The 18,552-nt window shown below is 52.2% G+C and overlaps 6 protein-coding genes across 6 annotated transcripts; 1 reads left to right on the top strand and 5 right to left on the bottom strand.

The window, feature by feature from the left end:
* Nucleotides 1-433: 433 nt before the first annotated feature.
* On the bottom strand, nucleotides 434-1,768 carry A1O1_00097 (uncharacterized protein; the record flags this gene model as incomplete). Its single annotated transcript, XM_007721018.1, has 2 exons — nucleotides 434-1,278; nucleotides 1,339-1,768. The coding sequence occupies 2 exons, from the start codon at nucleotides 1,766-1,768 to the stop codon at nucleotides 434-436; spliced, it is 1,275 nt and encodes a 424-aa protein (XP_007719208.1).
* A 2,775-nt stretch (nucleotides 1,769-4,543) lies between these two features.
* Nucleotides 4,544-6,340, top strand: A1O1_00096 (uncharacterized protein; the record flags this gene model as incomplete). The annotated part of the gene is made up of 1 exon (XM_007721017.1): nucleotides 4,544-6,340. One exon carries the CDS (start codon nucleotides 4,544-4,546, stop codon nucleotides 6,338-6,340), a length of 1,797 nt encoding a protein of 598 aa, XP_007719207.1.
* A 1,091-nt stretch (nucleotides 6,341-7,431) lies between these two features.
* A1O1_00095 (uncharacterized protein) lies at nucleotides 7,432-9,813 on the bottom strand (the record flags this gene model as incomplete). Its single annotated transcript, XM_007721016.1, has 1 exon — nucleotides 7,432-9,813. One exon carries the CDS (start codon nucleotides 9,811-9,813, stop codon nucleotides 7,432-7,434), a length of 2,382 nt encoding a protein of 793 aa, XP_007719206.1.
* Nucleotides 9,814-10,521: 708 nt separating this feature from the next.
* A1O1_00094 (uncharacterized protein) lies at nucleotides 10,522-11,529 on the bottom strand (the record flags this gene model as incomplete). Its single annotated transcript, XM_007721015.1, has 1 exon — nucleotides 10,522-11,529. One exon carries the CDS (start codon nucleotides 11,527-11,529, stop codon nucleotides 10,522-10,524), a length of 1,008 nt encoding a protein of 335 aa, XP_007719205.1.
* A 1,491-nt stretch (nucleotides 11,530-13,020) lies between these two features.
* A1O1_00093 (uncharacterized protein) lies at nucleotides 13,021-14,394 on the bottom strand (the record flags this gene model as incomplete). Its single annotated transcript, XM_007721014.1, has 1 exon — nucleotides 13,021-14,394. One exon carries the CDS (start codon nucleotides 14,392-14,394, stop codon nucleotides 13,021-13,023), a length of 1,374 nt encoding a protein of 457 aa, XP_007719204.1.
* Nucleotides 14,395-15,342: 948 nt separating this feature from the next.
* A1O1_00092 (uncharacterized protein) lies at nucleotides 15,343-17,313 on the bottom strand (the record flags this gene model as incomplete). The annotated part of the gene is made up of 1 exon (XM_007721013.1): nucleotides 15,343-17,313. The coding sequence occupies one exon, from the start codon at nucleotides 17,311-17,313 to the stop codon at nucleotides 15,343-15,345; it is 1,971 nt and encodes a 656-aa protein (XP_007719203.1).
* Between the last annotated feature and the right edge of the window lie 1,239 nt (nucleotides 17,314-18,552).

The following is an 18,552-nucleotide window of genomic DNA, read 5'->3' as shown; positions in this document are numbered from 1 at the left end:
TTTTGTCTACTCATGAGACGAGGTCTTGTGTGTATCCCTCTACATATATCAAACGCAGGAGGTATGTGCATGGATTCACGCACTGAATTCTGTACATGAAGAGCTTTATTGAATGATTGACTATTATTAGTATATGTCATTTAGTGATATTTGTTTCCAAAAACCACCCTCATATCCTCTCGTTGAGGACAAGAGTTCGGTGATGACTTCGTGCTGTGTGTTGTGTGCTGTACTGTGAGGCCGTGATGTCGTGCGTCGTCAGGGATTGAATGACCAAGGCAGTAGTAGGCCGACGGGTCCAAGCGGCATTCATAAAAAGCAGGATCATATAAAGACCGTCGTCGAGTAAGGGTTGACTCGCTTTCTCGCAGCTCGCACCATGAGCCAATATTTCGCAACAAAAAAGATCCTCTCATCTTCTTTCGCGTCCATATCATACCACGCCGGCACTCTCGGTGCCTTCCATACCTCTACCTCCGGTACCAGCTGTACTCTCTTGAATCTTTCTGATTCTTCGCTTCGCCGACCCCAAGCCGTCGATGCCTCTCTCTTGATTCTCGCCGAGCCAAGCCTTGGCCGCTTCTCCCATGACGCCCTTTCCGAAGTAGTAGACGAAATGGCCGATCATGATGAGGGTGAATGCGATAGGATACATCCAGTGCACATGGTAATGGAAAACCCGGAGGCCGACGATGACACCCCAGAAATTGCCGGTCAACAGAGAAATGTTCTGGAAGGCAGCGCTGGAGAATCGATACAGGATCGGCACCAGGGTGTAGAAGATGGTCATGATAAATGTGTAGCCCGTCAGGTAACCGCCGACTTTCGAGTTCCAGTGGGCCGTTCGGAACGAGTGGCGGTCGAAGATACCGGCTTGGACACCGTTGATGATCATGCCCCAGAACGCGAGCTGGCCAATGACCTCGTACAAGGGACGACCCGAGACAAACCATTCTTCATACACGTTGGACAGTCCATAAGCCGTGGCCCCGACCAGTGCAAAGAGATCGCCTTTCAGTTGGTTCCCCGAGGAGACGGACCCGCCGTTGGAGCCGGTGATGTGGTCCGAGGCAAGGAGAATACCCATGCCACCAATACACACGAAGATCCCCAGGATCTGAGCCCAGTGGTAGCGGACTTTGAGGAAACAGAAGGAGATGACAACGACGATGACGATGGCCCAGAAGTTGATCAGTTGCGCCGAAAGAATGGTCGTGTATCGATAGGCGAGGACGGTGAAGTAGTTGCCCTCAACGTCGAAGAAGGCAAGAATAATATCTGCTTGGTATTAGCGTGCGTGTGCGCGAAAGACCAAAAAGTCCATGATATAAGCCTTACACTTCCAACCATCTCGCCATAACAGTTTGGTCCATTTCCGGAACCCATATTTGTAGATGGTCCAACTCGTGTAGATGAGATTGAGCAACACGTAATTGAAGAAGGATTGGAAAGCCGGGATGCTGGTCCCGGCCATGGATAGAAGTGTGGTCAATGTGTTCGTGCCAGTGATGCAAAGAGCCAGGACCTGACCCAGGCCCAAGATGAACCAAAAATCCCAGGTCTTGAAGTATGCCAATTTTGTGCGCCAGGAACTTTTCTCCTCTTTGACCTCTTCACCCCTTTCGGGACTCGTCTCGACCAGTTCGGGGTTGCCATGTTGGAAAGGAGCCTGGACACTTGAACCGGACGAGGTGCCAGTGTCACGACCGGCGTCGATATCGATGCTGGTGGCTCGAACGGCCTTGTCGAGATCTTTGACGTCGCTCATAGTGACGTAGGGCGGGCGATCAAGTAGACAGAGGGCAGCGATGTTTGACGAAGTGGTGGGTTGGGAGCTTTATGGCGATTAGCGAGCGCAAAACTCCAGAAGTCGCTCACTGTGGAAGAAGACAAACAGCCTGCGAAGGACGATGAAGGAAGAGAAGAGGGAAGACATTTTTGCAAAGTTCGACGAGGTCGCATTGCCATTGTCCAAGGCTGGCGGCGGCGGTGACCGAGCAGGTGGGCGAGTCGGCGATTGGACGATTGGGTGATTTCGAGGGACGATGCCACCGTGGGATGGTGGGATGGAGCGATGGAGCGAATGGAGTGGCCGACCGATGGCCAGATCGTTTTCCTCTATCAAAAATTTCCACGGCTTCAAGTTTCTTATCGATAAGATACCCTTCTTCACGTGACTGCGCTAGTGAATCACATGGCGATATGGATATGATAAGTTATGTCTTCTAAAAGAGCTAGCGCCGTGATAGTGCCATACTACCACTAACTGCAACTTGTTCACCCAAACATCATCACAACAACTTGAACCTCAACACGCAATACAGAGGTAAGATACTTTCGTTGGTGGTCGAAACTGGAAAGGTTACATCAAGGACTGCGACGCCTTGGGAATGCCACGTATATCTGGCGGGAATGACATGAACTTGGTGCGAATATCGCAGCAAGGTGAGAGAGGACCTGCATGGCCATGCCCCTGATGTGAACGAGTCCCATCACAAGGTAGGAGATATTGTTGTCTTGAAGCGACCTTTTGAGATTGAATGGCTGGAATTCGGTTTGGCGGTACCGTTTCATTTACTGTCACCAGGGACCACGATGCCGTGCATGGAGTCAACATCCTATGCCGCCGCAGATGTTCATGTTCGACGCAGGTCACCGTCGAGACCTATCTGGTATGAGCTGGCCAAAGGTGTTCTCGGGACAGTCACCTGTGACTGCATGGCGAAGTCACTGCTCGAATCAATTCTGTGCAGACTCTAGTGCTGCGGACAGCTCAAATGTGCAAGTGTCTTGCTCGTCAAGCCCCAGCCTACTCAGATGTTTAGGGCATCGAATGCTACTGCTGCTCAGCAACTGGGTAGGTTGTGGCGCGTTGTATATACTATGATCACCTACTCGAGAGGAACTGTTAAGGAGCATGAACGAGTACGGGGGCTGGATGGTCACAGCAGCCCTCGATGATGCCAGATGGGCCATGTGGTTATGCAAACCAATATCACGATATAGAGAATCATCACTGTAGCGGCTACATTCTTCCCTTGTAGCCACACATACGGATACAGGCTCAGTATCTCACTCCACTAGCTTTACTTGTCTCGGCTGGACCTTGCACTGATGAAGCGGCGACCAGACAAGGAGCGTCAGAACAAGCGTGAGACAGGGAGGTGAGTGTACGCTGTACTACAGTTGAACATACGGCAGCAACATGACGGCAACATGGCCTGCTTCGACGACTGTTCGGGTGCTTGCAACCGCATCTGCATTATATGAAGTTCATGGTTACACCAGACTGGCCTCATCTGTCGGCAAGAAGTTGAACAGTGAATAAGTGCAGGCGTTTGCACCAGGCAGTTTCACCGACATACTCTTTATATCGCAACATACTACATGTACGTACTGGCACTGAACAGAGTACTCCATATTTGGTGCTTCGATATGGGTCCCATCCCTGACGATCCTCGGCAGCAATCAATTTGTCTTACTCAGGACTCAGGAGGGATTGCAACGTCAAATCAGATACAGCAATGGCACCACAAGCAGCTCGTGATAGGCGGTCATACTCTGTTTCTCCCGTCAGACAGCAGATCCGCTACTACTATAACAACGGCAGGCTTAACAGAGCGTTGACAGAAGGAAGTCAGTCAATATTCTGGAATACTATAGAGTATACACTGGGCAGACTGGACCTACACGATGATATCTCGCCATGTACCTACATGCAAATGTCAATTACAACATACAGGCTCTGGAAATGAGGACACTACAGACTATCACCCACCATCAAGCCCGGCGGATTCATCGCATCATGCCCTGGCCGTGAGGAGACTCAGATGCAACGGAAGCCGGCGTGATTGGAGTTCCCACGTCGCCAGACGAGACATCCAAGAATCTAAATCAACCCTAAGACCTCCACTGTGGATGCTCGGGAACTAGATGAACCTCTAGACAACGCCCACGATACAACAAGACAGGGACGATCTCAACTATCGCAAGCCTCCCTCTCCCTAGCCCCGGTGAGCCTACGGGCCGTGGGAGCTGTTTTTGCAGAGGTCAAAGAAAGCGACGGTGGTGGGCTTGAGACTTTTCAGTCGACTGAAAATACGATACCCGAGATCAGTGATTCAGGCTTATCAGAGCTTTTCATCCTAGTATCTCTGCTCAAGCGAACACATTCAAGACACCGGCCAAGGATAAGGTGATCGAGCTTCTCCATCGCCCCAACCGCTACAAAACCTACATCCTCTCTTTGTCTCCGGATTTACCTTTGATATCACTCGTTTGGGCGGATAAGGTATCCTCAGATATCTGCTTTTGTGCTTTTGTGCTTTTGTCGCTGGTTTTCAAAATCAAAGATTGTGGACGCTGCCTTCTATCTTCAGCTTGGCCGATCCAAACTCTGAGTATCTTCAGCCCTTACTGCCGAGGTAGTGGCTGTTCAAAGGCACCTCGCTGCCATCACTCGCTCTATCTGCCATAAGCCACTTCTCAACTGTGGCGCTGACACTCCTTGGCTGAGCTCAACCTCCCCCGTCATGCTGTCACCATGAAATCGACCGAGTCCCATGTCCTCAAGGAATCGCTGATCCAAGAAGAAAGGGCTATTTCGTCTGATTTCACCGACGACCACCATGTCGAGAAGAACCGGTTCTCCCTGCGACAGGCCCCCAGACAAATCCTCACCAGGACTCTGACCTTAACGCGGCCGGGCCATGCATATCGAACAATCAAAAGAATCGCCTACAGTTTGGTGCCCCAACTACTACGCTCAAAGATCTGGGACGACCCAGCTCCAAAGCCGAAGCAGTTCCCCACCAGCTATCTCAATGGCCTACGAGGCATCACTTCACTCAAGGTCTTCACGTTTCACTACACCATGGTCTACAGCGACTTTGGGTTTCAGCCCTGGGCCACCGACGACCGCCACCGGCACTTCCTCGAGCTCCCTATCATCCGGTACATCTATTCGGGATTCACAGCGCACATCTTCTTCGGCATCGCCGGCTACCTGACCTCGCTACGACTGTTTCAACTGATCGACAAGCACGACCAAGCCTCTCGCTCGCAAGTCCTGGTCAATGTCTCTGGCGCCTTATTTCGGCGCGCATTCCGACTCTACTTGCCTACACTGATCGTCACACTAATTACGGCGCACTACCTCTACTTCGGCCTCTACGAGCCGAATCGACCACTGCTGCTCGACCATATCAACCTCTTCCCCGGCGACTGGGAGGAGCCCAAACCAGAACAATTCGCCACGTATTACGAACAAATGCATAACTGGGCGCGCGAAATGTTCGACCTCACCAACATTTTCGCCCAGCGCGCCGTCTACCCATGGCACGACCAACATCTGTGGTCGATCCTCGCCGAGATGAAAGGTTCTATTTTTCTGTATCTAATCATAATCGCCACAGCGCAATGCTACAAACAAGTCCGCCTGGCAGCACTGTGTATCATGACCGTCATGTTCTTCCTCTGGAACCACTGGGAGATCTGGGTATACATTCTCGGCGCAATCGTCGCGCAAGTCGACCTCCTTCTCACGGAGCGCCAGCAAGAAAAGAAAATGACCCTCACTCCCCCAGTATCACATCCAACTCCAGCGTCATTGAACCGCCTTCCACCATCTCCACCGCGCTCTCCAGCATTTTTACAAGAAAAGCACCAACATCAACACCAACACCAACACCAACACCAACCACAATCACAATCAGAGACATGGTCACGCTTATCCCCCTATCTGATTCTCCCTAATACTAATACCAGCAACCACCGCCCATCCACTCTACTATCTTCATTAATCAACGATCGCCATCTTTCCTCACACACTATTCTCCGATTCATCGCATTCCTCGTGGCATTCTACCTGCTCTCCTACCCGATCGACGGCTCGAGAGACTACGCGCCAGGCTACATGACGCTCAACCTCCTCATCCCCGAATGGATGGACCGCAAAGACAAATTCTACCCCAACATCGGCACCGGCCTGCTCTTGTTCCTCCTCGCCCGTCCTGGCGGCGACGCTACTAAATCCACGTGGCGCCATCTCTTAAACAGTGCCCCCGCACAGTATTTCGGCCGGATCAGTTTCGGGCTGTACTTGGTCCACGGCCCGATCCTGCATGCGTTCGGATACATGATTCCCCACCGGATCTGGTGGGCCATGGGCACCCAGGGCGTCGATACGACGAATGGGGTCTGGACTTTTGCCATTCTCGTCGGGTGGGCGGTGAGTTTGGCCGTGTCGTTGTGGGTCGCGGACGTGTGGACCAGGGAGGTGGAGAGTCGCTGTGTCAAGGCGGTGAAGAGGTTGGAGGAGGTTTGTTTTGTGAAAGGTTGATGTGTGCTCTCTGGTGTCTATCTGCTTGGGCCTAAGAATAGATAGACCGTGAAGATAGGATTAGGGGAGAAATCCTTGGGGATTTGGTATATACTACACTAAAAGAGAACGAGTAAGGTGTCATTGGGGTCTTCTGCATCAGGGAAAGTCTTGCTTGGTCTATCCAGACTGGAATATGTCCTGGGTTGTCGTCTATGCATAATATTAATGTCAGCGTTTGAGCGATCCAATACAGATTGCTTGGGGGTCGGTACATAGGTATACAATGTACAGGGCGACGCATAGATGATATATTCCTGACACTGACCCTTGCTGATTTTGCTATACCGTACTAACACAGAAACATCATTAGAATTAGAAGCTAATAAGACGCGATTGGCTCGAGCCTGAGGACCTGCGCTTTTGAATCCATATAATGCACCGGGGATATTTGTCGGACGGTAAAGCCCCGTAGACTTCCCGCCACGAAAACGTGGAGAATGGTGTTGGGCTTCTGTGAGGACCATTCTGTATATTCTCCCTGGTATCAGTAATCCAGTGGAATTTTGGACCAAGTCGTCACGACTAATCCCACAGCCCAGCCAGAGGTGGTGACACCTGCGGACAGCCAGCCATTGAATGTGGAACTGCAACCAGTGGACTGTGTTGAAAGGCCACCTGACTTGGGCCTGCTTCTACACGGCCATGTTCGACTGAAAGAGATTGGGAGGAGGTGGATGGAAGGTGCTGGAGACGGGCATGGTTCCTGACCTACCAGCTTCGCATGCCCATCAGATCTAATCCGCTTCCGACTGAGGATGCGACCGTCGACAGATTCAATGGTAACGCAGGGTATATCTGCATGGGCCTCAATGGCTCCGCTTCTTCAGTCTCAGGGAGAAATGGACCGCGCTGCTTCGCAAGTTCTTGGTACCCTTGCACTTTGACATTCCAAGCCATGTCAATGCGTGTCTGGAACGGACGTACAGTGCTAGCACAACTCCCAGACCCTGTGAATCTGTGATAGAGAGGACATAAGCTTGCGACCACTTCACCGATAAAATCGATCAGCCCGAACAACCTGCTGCTTCGCCCACCTCTGAATACACGAATCACCCAACGCACCAAGTAATGGTCTCGTTCAACCTCCAGTCACAGTTGACCGGGGTATAATGTCCTTCAGCAAGGAGTTCACGTTCGGCCTTTTCCTGTTCAGCCCGCACGCTCTGTTCGTCCATGTCGGGAATGCCCAGCTGGCCCCACATTTCTTTGTTCACGCCAGCTACCACGGAGGCGTGCAAAGTGCGGATCTCATACATGTATACTTGACCGACCAGTTCCGTGTAGATTGTCTTGCCCTTGTCTGCGAACTCGGTCGTCGCCACCATCACGCCGTACTGTGCACTCTTGGAGTATATCAGACCCCATTCCCCGGGAGGACGAAAGCCATCATAGTTGGCTCTCCACCGCTCGGTCCAAGCTTGATCTGGGTCGACGTCGAGGCGCAGTTGTTTCTCAGAACCCTCCCAGAATCTTGCGTGGGTTCGGCATTTGCCGCCCTTGGGGACAGGGCAGAGCACATATGACACCGCGTCAATTTGGATGATCATACATTTCTTGATAGCGGCTTCCTCACCGAAACTGACCAGACAAGACGGATATGTCGATTGAAACTGTAGGCCGCGATCGGTTTGAGTGGCGTCAATACCACTTTCGGGGCCTGTTCCCTGGAGATATAGCACGTCTTTGGGATCTAAATTCATCAACGAAACGGGAGCCCAGCTGAAAGGAGGAATGTCCAGTTTTTCTTCATGGGTGAACAAAAATTGGTAAGGGAAAGTGGGGGTTTTCTTGGCTAGAAGGCGATACAGCTCCGCCATGCGCAAGCGAGGGTCGTCGTGGAGGGCGACAATTGACGACACATCAAGATCTAAGATGTAGCCGATGCAGAGAGGCTCGTCGGAACTCCACGATGTGGAGCGGAAGTGAAGAGCCGTGATGACTGATAATATACTCGTGTCCTCAGGCAGGTATTGCTCGATCAACGCTGCACAGTGGAAAGCAATACTGTCGCTGATGGCAGGGCGAGGTGGAGGTAGTGCAATCGAGCGATCGGAGAACTGGAACAGCAGCTTGGAGCGGGCGACGACGCCCTCCTCCAGCGTCCAGAGACGTCGCATCCACGTGCAAAGCGCAACGCGAAGGAGCAGCTCCTCGTTGGAGCAATAAGATGGGATGGAGAGGAGGTCTGAATCGAGGACTAATACAGCTCTTGCTCCTCGATAGACAGAAGCCATTCGGGCAAGTGCATTCCGCTTTGCGAGACCAATGTGCGCTGGAACACAGAGCGAATCGATCCAGATATTGGCTTCCTTCATTCCTGTTTGGTGGATGAGAGATCGGAGTCGTCGGACTTGACATTCAGGCAGAGAGTTGATTCCTGGCGGATGTCCGAGGCCGTCGGACCAGACATGGGACACGGCCACATACTCGCCTTGATCTGTGAAAGACAGCTCGACATTGTCAGCATCAGTGATCGTAACCCTGACGCGAGGATAAGCGGAATCATCGTCACTCCTTTCCAGGATGGCTGATAGTTCAGTCTGGTCGACGATCAGATCATTACAGCCCTCACAATCTGTAATATGTACTGTGCTGTAAGTGGAAACATTCATTTGAAACGCCAGACACTTGTTCATGGTGCATTGTGAATGCCGGGATTGAGCAGCGTTCCTTGCCAGCCGGCTGGCAAAGTAAAAAGAACCGTGGTCGAAAACGAGATCGATAAGGTTCAACTCGCTAGGACACCAGTGGAGTCTATCCATCAGGCGGCGTGTCGAGAAACAGACGAAGTCAGGGGTCTGTTCAGACCGGACATACCTCCGTTCGCGAAATTGGATTGTTTGGGCAATGCATTCCAGGGCTTCCGTAAGTACCATGAGCAGAATCTCCAGGTTTGGTTCAACCACAATCTTGGACTGCTCTGGAACGACTCGAGGACTACCGGTAGAATCGAGGCCCCCATTATTGAACGGGGTGAAGTTATTCGTGAGGAACATGAGGGCGCGCATAATATGCGCTTCCATATCATGAAAGTGTTGTTTCCGGACGGTCTTTTCTCTGTCGGCTTCTAACTTGAGCCAGCGATCAGCATGCTGCGGAAGTCTTTCAAGTGTCAAGACCATGCTCTCGCCCGAACCTTGGACGTAATCGTTGCCGTCGAAGTCCTCCCCGTAGATGAAGTGCGCAGCCTGCAGAAGACCAAAGAACAGCCATTCCTGCAACAAAGTCGTGGCCTGTTCCACACCTGGTCGTGAGCCATCGTGCAAAGCTAGGATGTTCGCAAAATTGAGGTCGGCAAACAGATTGAGACGATATCCGCGCCGCTCTGGATAAGTCTCCAAGGGACCATCATCAACGGCATTGGGGTCACATCGACAGGGGAAGACCAGCTCAGGGTTTAGATGTTGCAGTGGCTTTGGGAGATGATCCATGAGACATATGCACTGCTTGTTCGATTGCTGGAAGACGTAGGGGACCGTATCATGATCATGCCGCAAGAGAAGGAGGGAAAGAAAACATTTGGATGGGGTGAAGGAGAGCACAGCGGTGATGCAGGACACAGGGACGTAGAGACTCGAGAACGTAGGAAGGCTGAAACGAAGAGACGTGGAGATGTCAGGAGGTGTTGAGATGTCAGCATCCATCACCTTGAATTTGAGTTGCGGGTTCCGCCGGCATGTGCGGGACAGGCCGACGAGGCTGAAACCCAACCATGCCGGCAAGGCTGTGGTTACGTAGGAGGTAATAGGGATTGATTGCTATTTTCTACCTCCGACATGGCCCACCGTGTCTACCAAGAAAGGATTAGACATCACCGGTTTCACCAGCCTTCGAGCTGGAACCTAGTTTGCTGTGCGCTCCGCAGTTCAGAATCAATCTAGAAGACCGGAGCCAACACAATCAACCTGATGTTAGGACGAACTGGACTTTGAAGCAATTTGAGGCACTAGACACACAGATGAGAAGACATATAGACCATGTCCTGTGACGGTGCACCATGCTTCACCAACGCTGCGTTGCATTGGACATCGATATGCTCAAGAGACTTGTCCTCAAGTCATCTCCAGTCCGCCCTCGAGCACATGATCACTTAGCTAGACTCAGCCATGTTCTTCCATGACCTCCTGTTGCAAACATCACTAGTGGATGCCATTCATGCCGTTGCTGCCATTCTTTCCCACCCCCTCGTAATCGATCTCGAAACTGTACGCAGGGTCGTAATGCAACGCCCAGTAGTCATCCCAGATCTTCTGCGTGACAGGGCCGATCTTGCCATCCTTCACAGGCTGCCCGTCCAGGGAGGTGATTGGCATGATCCCGCCAGCCGTGGTACACATGAAAATCTCGTCGGCTTGATAAGCCAGTTCGACTGGGACGACTTCCAAACGAACCTCGATACCATTCGCCTTGGCGACGTCGAAGACGCTCTTGCGCGTGACACCCTCCAAAACGCCCCGGTCCGGAGTATAGATAACGCCATCCTTGACCAGGACGATATTGAAGCCCGACCCTTCAGTAATGTTGGCATCTCCGTCCGTCAGGAAGGGATAGGCGGCCCCACGGTCGGATGCCTCGAGCATAGCGCGGACTAAGTCGCCCCACTGCAGGTTCTTGACGGTGGGATCCATGGAGCCTGGTGGAGTTCGTCGAACCGTACGCGCGATCACAGCGCTGCCACCAACGCGCTGGACTTCAGGCTCCATGACCCAGATGTAGGGTTGGATAAACATATAAAGAGTGTTGACCAGATCTTCAGGGTTTTTGGCTTCTCGGACTCCCTTGAGCCCGCGGGTCACGATAAGCTCGACGAAGACGTCTCGGATGCCGCTCTTGGTCACCATGTCAATGAGGAGCCGCTTGACTTCCTCGCGCGGGAATGGTAGTTTTAGACGCAGTTTGGAGCAACTCTTCTCTAGCCGGCTGAGATGGTCATCGAGGCGAAAGAAGCGTCCGTCCCAGACGGCAGGCACATCGTAGGTCAAGTCACTGTGCAGGAACCCCTGGTCCAGTAGCGGAATGCGTGCCTGTGAGAGCGGGACTATTTCTCCTTCAACCCAGGCCACTCCTTGGGACAGAGGGTTGTCGCTGGCCTTCAATGCCGCCAGCCGCGACTTGTAGCCGGCAAATAATTTGTCCATTGAAGCCATTGTGAAGTTTGAGATCGGTGATGTAGATGTATGAGTAGGAGAGGGGAACACCGTGTCTCACGGGTCATTCAGTACCTTCTTTCGCTTTAAATATGAGAGTAGTTCAGAGATGGTGAGCTGATGAGCTGATCTCCGATCTCTCACTTACCAAAAACGGTATTCTATCCTGGGGGTGAAGATAAACGTCCTGTGGATCATCTTGGGGAAGAAAGAACCAATGTCGCGACGTGCGGGCGAGAAGAGGGGTTGTCTCTCGAGTATCTGCGCATCCGAGCGCTGTCAGTAGTAATCTGACCTTCTTGAAAAGGTAACTTTGCCTTGTGACATCTCACTTGAGATAAGATACAGGGCAGTACCATCGTACTCTCCACTGAAGGAGATCGGCTGACAAATATTTGACGGAAGGCCAAGCCTGGTAAGCAGTAATAATGACTCGGACGGGAAGCCTGGAGATGTTGATAGAGGTCAATCAGCGACCGTTCGATGTGCAACCCACTGCGACAGCTGATGTCGCCTGAAGGCTGTCTTCTGAAAGGCCGAGCCTTGAGCCACTGGCTTCGAAACCGCACTCTTCGGATCGACTGTGGACAGTAAAGCCAGCAATTCCGTGTCACCATGTCGCAAGGCGTTTTAGTTCGATAGCCCAGAGAATGATGTATTTCCACCATCTTGCCGTCTCTACGTTGTCGTCGGGGTTTTAGCTTCTTTCCAGCCATAAGGCCTTATACGACGCACATCTCCATTTCCCTCCCATCCTTCAATATCTTACAGTGAGTGGTATCCTCCCCCCCTCTGAGATTCGACTATGTTCATCCCGACATACCTGCTCTGGGGTGTCTTTTAGAAAGACTATACACTTCACGGTGGAGAACGCGCATGGAAGCAGAAGGGCCGTTCGGACGGATGCAGTCTCCTTGCTGGGTCGGACCAGATGACTAGCCCTAGGATCGCCTCAAAAGCGCATCTGGATAGTCTGTGGCTGGGATATTCGACATTCCAGGCTTATCGCCCCGAAGGTCTTGTTGCTCGACCACTTCTTCCATGATTTGGCCATCTGAAAATGGAGCATTTCGCTGACTGTCGCTTTGCGATGGTCGGCGTGTTACTTCCCTGATCGATGAGGGCTTCGCGGCGTGGGAGACTTGAACCGCGCTTCTTGCGGTATACAGGCCTTCATACTCTCGCGTATGAAACTGAACCTTGCATGCAATTGACCGAGGGACGGAAATCCAATGCTGGCTCACGCAGCACCTCCTTTGGGAATAAAAACCGGCCAATTATCAGGTTAGACATTGGAGACAGTCCCAAGATCTTGCGTTATGCTGCCAGAATGGCTGTGTGACATCATGTATCGCAACCTGCTTTCAGTCGCCAGAGATATCATCGTAGGACTCAGCAAGTCATTAGGACTCATTCCAGGATCACTCAAAGTGGGATGGCCATCTCTGCTTTGGTAGGGAGCCTGTTGTCGCTCCAGATGCAACTGAGCTGTCACTGATCACTCTTGGGCTCGGTTTTCGGCTTTTCCTCTGGCACAGACTGGCTCTGGGTTCCAGTTTCAAGCTCTTTGCACACCTGAGCGAATTTCACCGAATATTTGGCATCAGACCATGCAAAAGCCTTGACACTGGCTAGCTCGTCTTCCCACCAGTTACTAGGCCACTGAGCCGCGCCATACTTAGCCCCAATGATACCTTGCAGGCAAGACAAAGCCCAATCTCGACCCTCGAACGGCCAAGGACTGGTCAGCAATACGAAGAGGATCCAGCTGAGAACGTCCAATGCTCCCGACCAGCATTCAAACAAGTCCTCATTGCGTAGCATAGCACATAATTCGGTACACAGGTCCATGGTGATGGAAGGCACGTAGTTGGCCCATGTGACAGGATATTCAGCGATCCTTGTGGCCAGCAAGATGCATTTAGCCGGCGTATTTTGGTGCAGCATCTCCGAATACAGGATGGCAAAATCCTCGTCTACCCTGTCGCGGAGGTAGTATAGATACTCTGGACTGGAAGGCAACGGCGGACCTGCACGATGCTCCGACGATGGAGCTTCGTGGAAAGCCTGGTGAAGCGACAGGAGCTCACAGGTGCTTAAGCAATGCTCGAGCACGGGACTGCCAACCAGATGGCTTTGGAAGGTTTCGAGGCGCACAAACCCCGAACTATAGGTGATCGAAGAGGGCCGATTGAGCTGGTGCAGTCGTGGGGAGGGGCTCACGTAGGTTGGGCGCGCACCTAGCATGGTTGCACAGAGCCTGTCCACGTGGACGACATAGGCAAGAGCCATCGTAAGATTGTGGACACCTCCCCTCAGATTGACGAGGTGTCGCATTGCCGTCCAGTTCATATTGAGTTCGCTATATTTGCCACGAGTCACATTGTAGGACAAGAGGATACACAGAACCAGCAGAGCAAGTTCGATGTGCATAGGGTTGGGTGGGCCGTTGGCAGTACTGGCCGCCAGTTGGTTGCGGAAGATGCTGATCAACCTGGTGTAAAGATCGAGGGACTCTCTCGTCTCGGCAAAAGTCCCTTTCGAAATGGCAGTGTCGGTTTGAGCTTGGGTAATGAGGCCCATACAATAAGCCTGATTGCTCAAGGCCACGCCCAACATGCGATTCTTGTAGCCCGGTTCGAGCAGAGGGCCTCGAAAGATGCCAGCCAGCCGATCGAAAACCGAGTTGAAGAAATGATGGAAGAGGACTCGGAGTTCGGGGTTCAGAGGATCATCGATGGGAAGTTGTGGGAGGCCATCCACGCCATCCCGGCCGATTTTACCAGAAACGAATTCCGGCTTGTTCTGTCGCGGTGTTGTAATCTTCTTCTTGCCAGAGGTAGGGTCATACAGACGGTGGCTCATGAGTTTGCAATTTTTGTTAGGGCACGTAGGCACCCTGCAGGTTCTGGGCACCGAGACCCGTGCTGTGATGGTTTTCGTATTTGTTCCCGGCCATGTGGGCCGTGGGAGAAGCCGAGGAGCCCCGATACGCCTCGGAATTGGCTCACTTTGGCCATGCGGACGACGCCCTCCCACGTTTGTGGATGGACCCGGCTCCGATGAGGTGCTCATTCTCTGACAGTCGTCTGCACTGCAAGTCAAGGAGCATCAAGCAGAACCACAAGAATGGAGAACCCCTCGGAGACCCGTCATTCAATAAGTTCAACCTGATCCGCCCGTGCAGAACGCAATAGTCGGCTTGCTGAAGAAAGACGAGTATCGGCTCCAGGAGGCCAGTTTGTGAAGTGACGAGGTGTTCATCAGCTGGAGGCGGTCACGAGCTTGCCGCTACTCTCAGTACACCATCCGCAGGGGGTTGCAGTAGCGGCGCAAGCGACCGTTGGCGACATCAGCATCTCGCTGGTCGAACTGAGGTTCTGAACGCGGTTGGGGTCAACCCTGGCGTAGACCTCAGGAACTTGTAGCATCAGAAGCAATATGGCGGGGCTCAGGCCACCGTCACCGGATGGCTATTAGGACAGAGGACTGTGGTCGTGCCACCAATCTCAGGCCCCAGACTGGCAGCCACTGGCACTGCATCGCCCCCTCCCTCAACCTTGGAGTGGATTTGGTTTGGATCGGGCCGTCCGGAAACGATTCCGAGCTGACATAATGGCCGCAGGGGGAGATACTCCGCGGAAGCATTAGTCCGGAAGTGCAATGTACGGCGGACCATCTGCTGCATGATGGAGCTTTTCGCGTTCATGAGCCTTGTATCTTCGCGTTCTTCCGTTCCTATAAGTATATTGATAGCATCCAAGTGCGCAAAGCCTCCCCAGGCCTGTCGTGAGCGGAGAACGAAATGCGTCATCAACAGACGTGAACCAGGCGGCTTTTGTGCTCCTTTGCTATCCACCGCCCACTCGCCATGACCGGGTCAACATAGGCATGGCCGACAAGGCGATATATGTCCATTCCATAGTCTTGCGATAACGCCGGAGACCTTCGGAGTATCGCTGGCAAAGTACATCCCTCAAGGTGCCACACGGTATCGCCTACCTCAGCATCTCGATGGGCCCAACCGAGGAGAGCCTGGTCACGGATGCACATAAGTCGAAGGCGTTCCTGAAGAGTGGAATCTATGGATCTGAGCACCGAGTCCAGAGGATATTCACGTCTCCGACGAGCCGAAGCCCTAGTGTTCGGATCATTCGACCCAAAATACTCCCTCCACTCATCCCGGACGAGGAAGGGTTCCGACATTCCACGTATCTTGATAGCTATTCCCTCCGTGCTAGGCGTATGTATGACTCTGACACCAAATCCTTCGAAGAAACCCTGATGGATGGAGAGCCATGTTTTCAATCCGGTGCAATGGGCATTCCCAAATACCTCCTCAGGGAGTGCGTAGAGCAATGTAAGGAAGTCTAACCCACTGAGGTGCCCAAAGGTCTGGTTATGACATAGCAAAAGAAGTCGACGGAAAGCTTTGGCAATTTCTGTCGCCGTGGCCTCCATGGCTGGAAATGCATTCGAAAACTCGCAATCTCCTGCATCTTCATACATGAGGCTGCCTAGAGCCGAAATCCGACCAACCAGATTGCCCTTCAAAGTCAGCCTGTTGCCAGATATGTGGAATGTGTCAGGGATGATTTCATTCATCCTAGCCGATGCTCCAAACGCTCGCCGTTTTTCCCACCCCAGATTGACGTCTCGGAAGCAGACATATGAAAGCATATTCTTGTCAAAGTCATGGACCCGAAAGTGGAAATAGTCGGGGCACCATGATGGCAATGCTTCTTGAGAAGGCTGTGTGCTGCGTAGGAAGATGATATCTGCCGAGCTGTACCAGCTGATATGGGCAACCGTCATCTCCAAGCAAAGACCTTTTTCAGAAACGCTCGCGGAGTAATTTGGCTCCCGCACAAAGACCGTCCAGTCAAATGCTAGCCCAAGAAGTCCATACACCTTATCTCGCAGATGACTGGTTTCTGAATCACTGGTCATCGCCAATATATCCAGCAAGCGAGGTTGTTGCTGTGCTCGGCATGCAGTACGAAGAGAGAGAACTGTTTGGGCATATCCCGGGATAATGGCGTGGCCCTCGACCAAGTCACTATACTCTCTTATTAGTGCTTCCAAAGACCGCAGCTCTATCGTATTATGGCCCCAGAAAATAAAGGCTCTTCTCGCTGCTGCCACTTCTTGAATGATCCAGACACGACCCCAGTAAGGCTGCGCCAACAGCCGCTTCAGCGCCCGCAAAGCAGCCTGGGATATCTCCAGGTTGTGATGATGCTTCTCCAAAGGTTGATCAAACTCCCGGACCTTTTGGACGAGCATGTCGGCATCATGACCTAGGTCAACATTTTGTCCAAGCCAGACGATAACTGCTGTGGCTGTGCGGTAGATAGTGAACATCCTCGTTACTTCTTTGCCCTTCTCAATCATGTCTCGTTGATTGATACAGAGAGCGTCGACCCAAATGGCGGAAATATTGTTCGTCTTCAACCGGTCTAGAGCTCCTGCAAGGTGTTGCGAGACACGGTACTTCTGATTGTTTACCATGATTTCGATGGACAGTGCGCTATCGTCACTGCCCCATGAATAGGACAGAGCGACGTACTCCGGCGCCTGGCTCAGTCTGGCATGAAAGAGTTCAACGCGAAAGAGGTCCAGCTCGTCCACTTCTTGCGGGCAGAATCGAAGCAGTCGTATCTGTCCTTCTTCCAGTGGCTCGTAGTGGAAGCCTTCGAACTTGACCTCCGAGGACGCTTGTTGTGAACGGGTTTCAGTTTTCTGATTCCGTCGAATAGCGTTGAAGACAAGGACGGAAAGCATGGCTGCTACAGAAATGGCTATTTTATCGACTCGGCTGACGGCTGGACTGCTCTGTACCCTCCACAGCGTGATGACCAGTAGTGCCGACGTGATGGCGGACATAACAATAGGTAATGGTCGGTTCGCCATCGCAGATGCATCATGCATATATTGTAATAGTCTCGTTCTGCCGGAGCCATATGAAGTATTGGCCACGACATCTAAGTCACCCATCCACACTCATTTTTACCCCGAGGCCAGAGCGCCAATGAAGCTGGGGGTTTGGCCAATGATGTTGGAAAAGTCGGCGTTACATATCACAAAGCAATGCAGCTGTGTGATTTCATCGAGTCCAAAGATACGTATCTCTGGATCTGTCCTAGTCGAATGGGTAACGATCGAAGTCGAAATTGGGGCGGTTGTTTTACGGCGGAGCATTCACCCAGATAGACAATATTCACTTCGAATGTAGATACTTAGCAGCAGCGTGGCGGCGAGCGGGTAACCTTGGGACATACATTTCACAGCTCCAGGAAGATAGCAGACTCGTCTCTTCGCTCGCAGATGAAACTGCCAGCACTTATTTCCCATCATACTATTAATAGTACGACCTCTGTAAACGCTCCGCCTCTTGTCGCGGGTCAGAAGTACGATGAGTCGGATCTCTGCTGTACCAGGTAGTATATCAACATATATGTTCTAGCTTTGGTAAGATGCTGATAGACGAGGCATAAAAGCCCGCGGACTGGGATACCAACCGTGCTGAGCAGCTGACTGTCATCAAGGAGGTTAAAGGCGCACCTCATCACTTCTCGGGAATGGGAATGTTTGTACTCTTTACCTTGAACATCAACGACGAGCACATTCTGGCCGCCCCGACTCGACACTGCTGGAAGCCAACGCAGTATGCGGGCCCGAAGAGGCAGCGTCGATGTCGAATGTGCCGGCCAACCGTCGTCGAATCTCCGCCATTTCTGCGACGCTGATATCCAACGGCTCGCAGCGAGATGCAATTCGTTCCACAAACGTGTTCAAGCTGGCAAGTTAGGTGAGAACCTGTTCATGGCCATCGTTGATTGGAACAGTACCGGACACTGGGGACGGCCGAGACAATCGCCAACTTGAGAAACGGTTCAAGATTGCAGAAAACAGCCTCGCAGCAGAACCTGGCATGAGTGACCACCTGGACAACAAGTGAAATGATACTTGCCGTCTCGCCAGTCTGAGGCACTAGCCAGGCCAAGCCATATATCCTTGTCC

The sequence above is a fragment of the Capronia coronata genome, assembly GCF_000585585.1.
Source record: "Capronia coronata CBS 617.96 chromosome Unknown acBCG-supercont1.1, whole genome shotgun sequence".
In the NCBI taxonomy this organism is placed as follows: domain Eukaryota; kingdom Fungi; phylum Ascomycota; class Eurotiomycetes; order Chaetothyriales; family Herpotrichiellaceae; genus Capronia; species Capronia coronata.
This window is presented reverse-complemented; position numbering and strand designations above follow the sequence as displayed.